General features: G+C 50.0%; 1 protein-coding gene across 1 annotated transcript; it reads right to left on the reverse strand.

Annotated features, from left to right (window-relative positions):
- Window positions 1–2,097: 2,097 nt before the first annotated feature.
- On the reverse strand, window positions 2,098–10,129 carry LOC117876569 (rho-related GTP-binding protein RhoF-like). The gene is made up of 5 exons (XM_034768825.1): window positions 10,115–10,129; window positions 9,343–9,430; window positions 5,256–5,365; window positions 4,635–4,769; window positions 2,098–4,283 (listed from the first exon to the last, which is right to left on the reverse strand). The coding sequence occupies exons 1-5, from the start codon at window positions 10,127–10,129 to the stop codon at window positions 4,116–4,118; spliced, it is 516 nt and encodes a 171-aa protein (XP_034624716.1). The 3' UTR covers window positions 2,098–4,115.
- Window positions 10,130–11,979: the final 1,850 nt, after the last annotated feature.

The raw sequence follows: 11,979 nt of genomic DNA on the forward strand, positions 1-11,979 counted from the left end.
AGCCCGGTGGCACGGTGAGCGGCAGGGATTGCTAGTTCCTGCCCCCCCTGGCTGGGGTCCATGCCCCTGCAGGGTTGGGCTGGGACTGTCAGAGCGCAGGGAGCCGGCCGGGGGCTCCGGAGCTGTGGACCGGGCGAGAGGGGCTCCCCCCTCCGGCCTTGGAGTGCCCCCAGGGGCTGCAGGAGGTGCTGGCTCAGCCGCTCCTTTAAAGGCGGCTCGGCCGGGTTCAGAGTGGCACGGGAGGCGGAGGCCGGTGCAGGTGGCGGGGAGTGGTGCATCCCGGGGAGCCCGGCAGCACAGTGAGCGGCGGGGATTGCTAGTTCCTGCCACCCCAAGCCAGGGTCCGTGCCCCTTCCGGGCTGGGCTGGGACTGGCGGAGTGTGGAGAGCCAGCGGACCGGGCTGCCAAAGCAAAAAAAAAAAAAAAAAAAGAACCACGGCAGGGCGGCCGGAATGTGCCGCCCCAAGATTGGCTGGAATGCTGCCCCTTACAGTGTGCCGCCCCAGGCACGTGCTTTCTAATCTGGTGCCTGGAGCCGGCCCTGCCCCCACCTCCACAGTTCTTAGTCTTTTGTTCTTCAGCCCGGGTTTTTACTTAGCTTCCCTGCTGAGAGTTGGGGAAACCCTTCTCCCTCTGGGTCCTTGGTTGCTAGGTGTCAATGTGCTGGTGACTGGGTTTTCCATTGTCTTTTTGGACTTTCCATTAATATGAGACTGGCCACGGACACTCTTTTTTAAAATGACCCTGTAATGGGGTATATGTACCTCATGCCAGCCCAGCAACTAAAGGGTTAACACAGCCCTTGTTGCCTGCCCTCCTTGATTGGCTGCCTCAGCGCAGCTGGGACGATAAAAGGACTGGGAGGTGGTGATGTGGTTCCCTGAGGAGTAAATAGGCCTGGAGGAGGGAGCTCTTCTCAGCAAGCTGCTCAGGGACAAAACCTTGGAAGGGGATAGCCTGCAGAACCTGGGGGGAGGTAAGTAGGAGCTTGTGGCATAGCTGGAGGTGATGAATCCTGATCTGGCTTACTTAGCTTGAGGGCCCTGAGTTGGAACCTACTTGAGTGGGTGGGTCTGGGTTCCTCCACTAACCCCCTGATCATATGTGTGGAAACTAGGGATGTGGGGGGTGCTGCAGCATCCCCAGGTTTTGTGCAGGCCCACTGGCCCTGCACCTAGGCCTCAACTCTCCAGCCTGGGGCTTGGGTCCTGGTTGCTGGTCTGTGCTTGGGGCCCCACTCCCAGCCCTGGGGCCCCGTGTCTGGACTCTGGCTCTGGTGCCTGTGGCTTGCACCTCAGCTGTTGGACCCATGCCTGGGGCCCTGCACCTGGCCTCCTGCTCCCAGGGCTCTGCTCTTGGTGTCCCAACAGCTGGCCCTCTGGCTGGGGCTCTGCTACTGGCCCTGTGCTCACCCCTAGCCTTTGCCTCCTTACCCCTGTCTGGGTCCCCCCTCCCAGAGATGTGGCACTGCTGCTGGCCCCAGCTGGGGGAGGGGTGTGGACAAGGGCAAAGGGGCTGGCTTTCAGCACCCCCACTGTTAAAAGGGTTCCAGTGCCACTGTGTGCCAGGCCAACTTCAGCTGTTATGCCCTATCTAGCCAGAGGGGGCACCATTGCACTAACACAACTCACAAACCCATACAGGCTCAGACAGTTAGGTGACATTCATACTTGTGTCTCAGCCTGCCGTGAGAGCCAACAGTCCTCCCCTACTCCCCCCATGGCTAACAATGCAACACAAGGGAAACTGCAACAGAGGGTCCTGTGGCACCTTTGAGACTAACAGAAGTATTGGGAGCATAAGCTTCTGGGGTAAAAACCTCACTTGCAAGTCTTGCATCTGAAGAAGTGAGGTTCTTACCTATGAAAGCTTATGCTCCCAATACTTCTTTCATAGGTAAGAACCTCACTTCTTCAGATGCAAGACTTGCAAGTGAGGTTTTTACCGCAGAAGCTTATGCTCCCAATACTTCTGTTAGTCTTAAAGGTGCCACAGGACCCTCTGTTGCTTTTTACAGATTCAGACTAACACGGCTACCCCTCTGATACTTGACAAGGGAAACTGAGGCTCAAAAAAAATTACAGAAAATTCCCACTTTGTCACATACTGAAACAGTCTTTTGTCCTGTCATAGATAGGGTGACCCCTTGTCTTTTTTCTTTGTTTTCAGGTATTTGTAGTGGTTTCTGATGGTTTTCTATTGATAATCTTGGGCTGGAGCAAGGCTAGACAATTGAGCCTTACATTACCATTAATGAGGGAGGCATGACCACTCCTGCTTGAATGGGTTCTCACCAGACATATTATCCCTGGGAGACCATCTTCGACTGAGTCCCTAAAGCATACTTTCAATGTAGTTATGTTTCTTAAATTATTACCTGTAACTACTTGCAATGATTAGGAGTCTTGATAAGTCACGAGCTCTCTGTAGCTACCTTCCATGTTACCCTTTATGGATAAATGCTGGGCAAGACATGTTTGATGTAGTGAGTTTATCAGGTCTGAGATGAGAGTTGCTTGCACAGAACAGGGGACCCTTTGCCACGGGACCTTTGTGTCACTCCACCCCAATGGGGTGGTTCATCCCATTCCCTATAACTAGTATGTGTGCCAGCCTCCCCCAGTCCCATGGGGCTGATCAGCATCCCTCCATTGGAATCAAGGAGGCTAGGTACCCAGTGGGTGTAAACTGGTTGTAGATCTGTTGGAGTCAGGAGAGCCAGATCCCCAAATGGTGTAAATCAACCCTATCTCCATTGGAATCAATGGGCCAGATCCCCAGCTGGTCCAAATCAGCTGGAGCTGCAAGGGGGCTAAATCCCCAGCTAGTGTAAATTTGGCATTACTCCATTGGTGTCTGGGCCAGATCCCTGGCTGATGTAAATGGGTGCAGCCCTATTGGAGTCAATGGAGTGATGCCAATTTACTCCAGTTGGGGTTCTGTCCTGTTGTGCTGAGCTCTGGGTACCACACCACCAGAGTGAGATCAGCACACTGGTAGCTGCTCAGAGAAGAGCTCAGGTGACTGATTTGGGCGGATCCAGCTGATTTAGGGATGCAGCAATGAAGGGTGGTGGTGACACAGGATCTCTGATGGGTTAAACCCCCCCCAGGAAGGAGGAGCTTAGTTTGACAGACAGGGGAATAACTAGAGTCATAGGATAGAACCTGAGTGAGGAACAAGGGGAGCGAGGAGATATTCTGGGAAGTGAGATGGCTTAGGCCATAGGATCTGCCTCTGGGGGAAGTGATGGGAGCCCCAATGGCATTGAACATGACTGGTCAAGACCATAGGAAATGTCCTGTTGGGAGATCAGTCCTGCCCTGGCTTTGTGGCAATAAGCTGGGTGGTCTAGTTGGTCCTTCCCATCTCTGACACCAAGGGGTCTTTGATGGGCATTCCCTTAATCAGATCTCCCTGATGGGAGAGGGAGCCTCACCCTAAGCCCTTTGCTCAGCCTTATCTGTTACTTTCAGTTAGTATTTATTATGCGTATTATCGCAGGAGCCCCAGCCATGGGCCAGGACCTCACTTTGTGAGGTGCTGTACAAACACACAACAAAGACGACACCACAGTCCCTCTTTGGGCTTATGCCCTGCAGAGACTTGTGGCTGTGGAGTCTTGTGGATGGATTCAGGGAATTGGTCCATGGACATGGATGGGGGAACCCTGTGGATCACAGTGGTGGTAGTTGTGCAGGAGCCATGGCAAGCCAAGCCTGGTTGTGGTGGTGGGAGCAGTGCTGAGCCGAGCTGTGCTATTAAGAGCTGCGTGGGCTGGTAGCTGCCAGATGGAGCCAGGTGAAGCTGGGAGGAGTTAAGGCTATTGGACATGTACTCATGCTCTGTTACAGAGCTGAGGGAGTGAATCCTGTGAGCTGGAACATGGCTCCTTCTCTACTCTGGTCTTATTCCATGTCAGACTATGGGGGGGGAGGCACTTGCCCTTCCTGTGGCATTATTCACCCCCTGGTGATGCCTGCTGCAAGGAGGGCAAGATCTGCCATCAGTCCCGGCTGTGTGGGAGCCGATGCCCATGGAGATGCTGGAGGGCGGTGCTGGCCCTGGGATGGGTGCAGGGCACTGGGGCATCCCCAGGAGGAGTGTGGAGCTGGCTAGGAGAGCAGGCAGCTCCTCTTGGGTTTCCGTTTGCGCTGGCTCTTCTGCATGGCGCTCAAGGCGGCACTGGAGGCCTCTGTGAAGATGTCGGTGATGTTCTCCTGGTATTTGGCTGAGCACTCGAGGTAGGTGACAGCATGCACCTCCCGGGCCATGGCCTCTGCCTGCAATAGGGGAGTGGTGTGAGACCTGCAGTGGGCAGAGGGTGGGGTCCCTGCTGAAGGCATGTCATGCCCATTGTACAGCCTGGGGCCTCCAGGATCCATTCCCATTGGGCATCACCTCCCCTACCACCATCCCTGGGCTTCCCCATGTCTCTGGCAGGGCCCAGGACATGCCCTACTTTGGCTGACATAATCACTGCCTTGCCACAACCTCATCCCAGCAGGAGCTTGGCTGACCCCTGGCCCATTATCTCTGGGAGGGACTATTTTTCCTTCCTGAGGATTCAGATGGCATGTGCTGGCCAAGTAGGCTCGGGGGTGTGCAGGGGGAGGGAAGAAGAGGGCTGTCACCTTGTGGTAGGTGATGGGCTCCAGCCGGTCCTTGTGGAGCCGCCTCAGAAGGACCTTGTCCTTCCTCAGGTCAGTCTTGCAGCCCACCAGCACGATGGGGACACCCTTGCAGAAGTGATTCACCTCCGGGTACCACTGTGCAGGGAAAGAGATGGAGACAGGGGGGCTGAGCACTGGGATGGGAGACCCCGCATGTCCTCAGAGGCTTTGAGGGCGGGTCTGAGCCCCATGTTCATCCTCATTAAATCGGAGAATGGGATGTACCCCCTAAGGAACACAATAGAGGCCAGCAGAACAGAGTTAGAGCAGGGGTGGGCAAACTTTTTGGCCTGATGGCCACATCTGGGTATGGAAATTGTATGGCAGGCATGAATGCTCATGAAATTGGGGATTGGCTGTGGGGGAGCTCCTGGCTACTCCAGTCCCAGCCTCTCCCAGCTGGGGGCACTGCAGAGAGAGGGGTGGGAGTGCTGGTTGGGGGGAAGTTCCCAGCTACTCTAGTCCTTGCCCCTCTCAGCAGGGGGTGCTGCAGGGAGCAGGGCAGCAGCGCTGGCTGTGTGGGGAGCTTCCAGCTACTCCAGTCCCAACCTCTCCCCTTTGATCTACAGACACCTTTGTTACCTTTGTGAGAATGTTGTCGAAGCTGTTGGGACTGGTGACATCGAAGCACATGAGAATCACATGGGCTCCTGTGTAGGAGAGGGGACGGAGCCTGTCGTAATCTTCCTGCCCTGTGAGGAGGAGATGAAGGGGCGGGGTACTTAGTAACCTCCAAGTGCAGGGTCCCCAACCCTCCCTGCCCATCCTCTGTATGTGAGAGGGGATCTAGCCCTCAGGGACAGCTAACCATGGGTGTGTATTCAGCCACCCACTGGTGCACTCACACATACACCTGTATTCTGACACACACTAACACATGCTGATACATATGCGCATGCACACTCACATGCACAGATGCATGTACATAAATGTACTCTCTAGCACACACACAAACTTACACTCTCTGCCACTCCAAATAGGCCCTGGCCCTGCCCTGCAGAGAGCCCCCCCACCCCCAATAGCTGGCAGAGATTTGAGAAGTAGTGATCCATAACTCCTTCTAAGTGCCAGGGGAATCCCCTCTTGGCTCTTTTCTCCTTGGCCTGCCTGGCATTGTTCTGGCTGGTCTGGGTTCAAATCCCTGCTCTGCCACAGACTTCCTGTGCAACCTGGGGTGAGTCTCTTAGCTGCGTCATGCCTCAGTTTCCTCATCTGTACAATGGGGATTATAGCAGTGCCCTACCTCACAGGGGCATTGCAAGGATAAATTCACTAAAGATTGCGAGGAGGTCAAATACTGTGGAGATGGGAGCCAGATAAGTATCTAAGATAGCCTTCTGCCCCCCCCCCCATTCACCCATGCCCAGAATCCCCATCACTCCACACACCCATTATCTGAACGATACATTGCAAAAGCAGGGCTAGGTGTGATGAGTCATGATTTTTATCATGACAGCTGGTATTTCTCTAAAAGCTCCAGCTCCTGGAGTCATTTGATTAGGGGTGACTCTCCTCTAAATTTAAATAGAGGAAGGTTGTAGCCCTTATGGAGTGAAGGAAAGTCTGACAAGTTAATGGCTCAAAAACCAGAAAGAAAAGAGCTCCCAGTTTATTACTGATCTCATGATTTTTGAAGCTGATCTTGTGAATTTCTGAGGCCTGGCTCCTGCTGTTGGAAAGGATGGGGGGCCAGCAATCCTGGGCTGTATCACTTGAAGCTCAGGGTAGGGGACAGAGCTCAGGATGCCAACAGCAGAATCCAGAAAGAACTTTGATCCCATGCTGCTGAGGTGGGCCTGTGGGGAAAGGGGCCCTTCTGTTTGCAGGAAAATGTTTTAAGAAAATGTGTATGCTAATAAAAGCCAACTACTGATTTGCATAATATGCCACACCCCAACACACATGCATAGTGTATACAATCTTAGATCCAAGTGATTTGCATAGCAATCTTAGATCCAAGCCTTGCCCCTTTGACTCTCAACTGTTCCTGACTACTGTACCCCTTTTAGGAGTCTGATTAGTCTTGCCTACCCCAAGTTTCACCTCACTTAAAATGATGTGCTTACAAAATCAGACAAACATACAAAAGTGTCACAGCACACTATTAGTGGAAAATTGCTTACTTTCTCATTTTTACCATATGATAAAATAAATCAATTGGAATAAAACTATTGTACTTGCATATCAGTGTATAGTATACACAGCAGTATAAAGAAGTCATTGTATGAAATTTTAGTTTGTACTGACTTTGCTAGTGAACATAACGGCCACACTCAGTCAGACCAAAGGTCCATCTAGCCCAGTATCCTGTCTTCTGATAGTGGCCAAGGCCAGGTGCCCCAGAGGGAATGAATAGAACAGGTAATCCTCAACTGATTCATTCCCTGTCACTCATTCCTAGCTTCTGGCAAACAAAGGCTAGGGACACCATCCCAGCCCATCCTGGCTAATAGCCATTGATGGATCTATCCTCCATGAATTTATCTAGTTCTTCTTGAACCCTGTTATAGTCTTGGCCTTCACAACTTCTTCTGGCAAAGAGTTCCACAGGATGATTGTGCATTGTGTGAAGAAATACCTCCTTTTGTTGTTTTTAAACCTGCTGCCTATTAATTTCATTTGGTGACCCCTAGTTCTTGTGCTATGAGAAGGCCCAGGACTTCCTTATTTACTTTCTCAACACCAGTCATGATTTTATAGACCTCTATCTCATTCCCCCCCCTTATTTGTCTCTTTTCCCAGTCTTATTAACCTCTCCTCATACAGTAGCTGTTCCATACCCCTAACCATTGTTGTTGCCCTTTTCTGAACCTTTTCCAACTCAAATATAACTTTTTTGAGATGGGGCAACCACATCTGCATGCAGTATTCAAGTTGTGGGTGTACCATGGATTTATATAGAGGCAATATGATATTTTCTGTCTTATCTATCCCTTTCTTAATGATTCCCAGCATTGTTTACTTTTTTTGACTGCTGCTGCACATTGAATGGTTGTTTTCAGAGAACTATCTTGAAAGTGCTTTTTATGTAGCCTGTTGTAAAATGAGGCAAATGTCTAGATGAGTTGATGTACCCCCTGGAAGACTTCTGTGTACCCCTGGTTGAGAACCACTCTCCCACACACAAGTGTCCATTCCTAGACTCAAATAAACTGGTTAATTTTTTTCTCAGGATGTTGGCTCCCTCTACTGTTCACATTGGGAGTAGAAGGATCATACACCCCATCCTCTCCCTGTACATACAGTAACTCCTCACTTAAAGTCCTCCTGGTTAACCTTGTTTCATTGTTAGTTGCTGATCAATTAGGGAACATGCTCATTTAAAGTTGTGCAATGCTCCCTTCTAAGTCGTTTGGCAGCCGCCTGCTTTGCCCACTGCTTGCAGGAAGAGCAGCCCATTGCAGCTAGCTGGTGGGAGGCTTGTAACCAGCGTGGACTGGCAGCTCCCCACTCCCCTAAGTTCCCTGTGCTAGCAATTGCAGCTGTCCCTCCCCCCACTTTTTGTGTGTGGAAAAATTGGAAAGAGTCCAGTAGAGAGCAACAAAAATGATTAGGGGTCTGGAGCACATGACTTATGAGGAGAGGCTGAGGGAACTGGGATTGTTTAGTCTCCAGAAGAGAAGAATGAGGGGGGATTTGATAGCAGCCTTCAACTACCTGAAGGGGGGTTCCAAAGAGGATGGAGCTTGGCTGTTCTCAGTGGTGGCAGATGACAGAACAAGGAGCAATGGTCTCAAGTTGCAGTGGGGGAGGTCCAGGTTGGATATTAGGAAACACTATTTCACTAGGAGGGTGGTGAAGCACTGGAATGCGTTACCTAGAGAGGTGGTGGAGTCTCCTTCCTTGGAGGTTTTTAAGGCCCGGCTTGACAAAGCCCTGGCTGGGATGATTTAGTTGGGAATTAGTCCAACCCCCTGCTCAGAGCAGAACCAGATGACCTCCTGAGGTCCCTTCCAACCCTGATATTCTATGATTCACTGCCAGGTGCTGCTCCTGCCCTCTACCTTGGAGCTGCTCCCAGAGACTCCTGCTTGCTGTATGTGGGGAGTGGGGGGGGGTGCTAATGTCAGGGTGTCCCACTCCCCCCTGCTCCTGCACCCTGCTTACCTCATTTCCATAGAACAGGGGGTACACACAACAGGGTTCAGGACAGAGGGAGCTTCCAGGCAGCAGCTGTGGTCTCAGTAAGCTGATCTAATTAACAAGGCAGTCTACTTAAGAGTGGGGTCAGCTATTTAAAGGGGAAATGTGCATCTCTCACACATGGTGTGTCTGTCTGCTATGCTCTCTCCCCTCCCTCCCTCCATGCCTGCTGCCTTGTAGAGTGAGGCTACATTAACAATGAGTTAATCCTTGAGGGCTCAGCCAAATGCTAGTTCATCATTTAGCAGTAAGGCATTCCCTGCAAAATATTCCACCTTCTGACTTCACCACCTCAACCCAGCTTCACAATCATCATCGCTGTGTACCAGTATTAAATTGTTTGTTTAAAACTTATAGTGTGTGTGTTTTTATATATGTCTTTTTGTCTGGTGAGAAGTTTCCCTGGAACCTAACCCCCTCATTTACATTAAATCTTATGGGGAAATTAGATTCACTTAGCAGCGATTTGCTTAAAGTTGCATTTTTCAGGAACATACCTACAACATTAAGTGAGGAGTTAGTGTACCTGCTGTGTCCCACAGATTGATTTGCACCGGCTTGTCGCCAATCTGGAAGGAGGCAGAGTACTTCTCAAACACGGTGGGGACATAGACCTGGGAGGAGAAAGGAGGGGAGAGTCATTGTGCTGAAAAGAATGACAGCCAGCCATCACTACTGCTCAGCAGGTTGGCCCATGGGGAGTTAGTGTTCATTCCTCCTTAGACTGTAGATGCTTCTCTATCTAAAGTTCTCACATGACCTCCATCACTGTAATAATTGACTGCCTAACAATCTAATGTATTTATCCTCACAACACCCTTGTGAGGTAAGGAAGTAATACCACTGCTGTAGAGATCGGAAACTGAGGCACCGAGCGGAGCAAGGTCACATAGGAAGCTCTTTGGAAGGGCAGGGACTTGAATGGAGGTCCCAAGGATGGCCCCTAACCACTGTCCATTCACTGCAACAATGTGTTTTCCCTTCTCTCCCCCCACCCCCAATGTGATGTACTAGGGGCCAGGGTGCTTGTGCTGTGTCTCCCTGGGTTTTTAATAATTGTTTTATTTACATGTAGAGATGAACCAATATTGATTTTTCAGTTCATGGGCTGAACTGAAAGGAAAAAAAAATCAGTTTGACCCAAAATGGATTTTTTGGGGGGGCTTTTCTCATTGAAACACAAACCAAAAACAAACACAACCACCCCCAACCCTCCTCCCCCAGAAACCAAACCCCTGAAATAAAATTCATCTTGGATCAAATGGAATGTTTCATTGGAGCTGGGATATTTCCCTCACAGTGTTTTGTTTCATGATGGATTGTATTGGGGTGTGTCACCCTTTTTTCATTTAAAAAAACCTGTTTATCATTTTAAATGAAATGCTGTTTTGAAATGAAAAGTTGAAATGGTGAAATGCAACATTTTCCCTTTTATTAAAAAGCCTTTTTGCCCCTAATTTTTTGGAGGGGATCTGAAACTGGTCACTGAATTTGACCAAAGTTGGTGAATATTTTCGGTGCTCTAAAATATGCATTTTGTAGGCAAATTTAGTATTCACTGAAATTGTTTCCCAGATCTATTTGCTTATCAGAGACACCACCCCATTGTGCTCAGCCCTGTACATGTATAACGAGGTGGTTCTGGCCCCAAAAGGTTTACATGCCAAGCGTGAAGTCAGAGAGGATGGGTGGCTGCCACAAACACAGTGAGATGACCATGGTGAGTGGAACCCACAGTGACCATAGATCCCCAGTTGCTTGGTGGTTGGTGTCATTTGCAGGCCATGCAGCAGAGGTGGGTTTGAAGGAGAAGAACGCGTTGGCTTTGTGTATTCTTCCAAGCTGCCTCTCCACCATGCAAGAGGCACAGCCTGAGAGCAAGCACCAAGGTGCTAGTGGGGAGATGTGGGCAGTTCTTCAGGTGGAAGAGGCGCCAATATAGAGTGCCCCAAAGCATGCTCCAAAGAAGAGCTCTGTGTGAGCTTGGAAGCTTGTCTCTTTAAAAGATATTCCCTCACCCACCTTGTTTCTTTAATACCCTGGGACCAATACAGCTACAACAACATTTCATATGGTCTTTTTTGAATCACCCTATAGCATTGAATAGGGCATGATACCCCTGCTAGAGAATTCTATAAAACCAGTCACAAAAGCCTTTAGAAAATGTTTCATTCTCCATTGCTTTCTATAGTAGGTTTGTAGAGGAATTCCTACAGAGCCCCCCTGTTTCCCACCCCACTAAATTCCATAGGATTTGCCCTGAAAGATTAAGAGAACCTTTGTGGGGTTTTTTTTGTTTTTGTTTTTTCCCCACCAGCCCAAGAAACCTGAAGTAGCTCTGTGTCCTTCTGGCTGGGCTCCATTTATGAAACCACTGCGATAGGTCTGATGGCCATATTGGTATACACATGCTACAGCAAACTGCCTGGGCTAGTTAAGGTCTAGACTAGACCAACTTTCTGTTTAAAGCTCAACTCTTCTAAATGCTAGAAAATCCTCCCAGTTACTTAGGTTGCTTTGACATTTTGTGTACTTCGTGGAGGAGTGGGTACAGTTAGTGAGCAAAATTTGGGGTCATTTCCCCAAGGGGTTACTGAGTTTATACTAGTGCAGCAGTTCTCAAACTGTGGGTCAGGACCCTGTTTTAATGGGGCCACCAGCACTGGTGTTAAACTTGCTGCGCACCCCCCCCTCCAGGGTGGTGGGACTCGGGTGGGCTCAGGCTTCATTTCCCCCCTCCTGAGGTCGTGTTGTAGTAACTTTTGTTGTCAGAAGGGGGTTGCAGTGCAATGAAGTTTGAGAACTGCTTTACTAGTGTAACTGCCCCCACTAGGGGGTTATACAGCATGATCTATACCAGTACAGCCAGAGCGGCACAGCTACAACTTATCAGAGGGGTAGCCGTGTTAGTCTGAATCTGTAAAAAGCAACAGAGGGTCCTGTGGCACCTTTGAGACTAACAGAAGTACTGGGAGCATAAGCTTTCGTGGGTAAGAACCTCACTTCTTCAGATGCAAGACGTCTTCAGATGTCTTGCATCTGAAGAAGTGAGGTTCTTACCCACGAAAGCTTATGCTCCCAGTACTTCTGTTAGTCTCAAAGGTGCCACAGGACCCTCTGTTGCTTTTTACAGATTCAGACTAACACGGCTACCCCTCTGATA

Source organism: Trachemys scripta, chromosome 4 (genome assembly GCF_013100865.1).
Source record: "Trachemys scripta elegans isolate TJP31775 chromosome 4, CAS_Tse_1.0, whole genome shotgun sequence".
Taxonomy (NCBI): Eukaryota; Metazoa; Chordata; order Testudines; family Emydidae; genus Trachemys; species Trachemys scripta.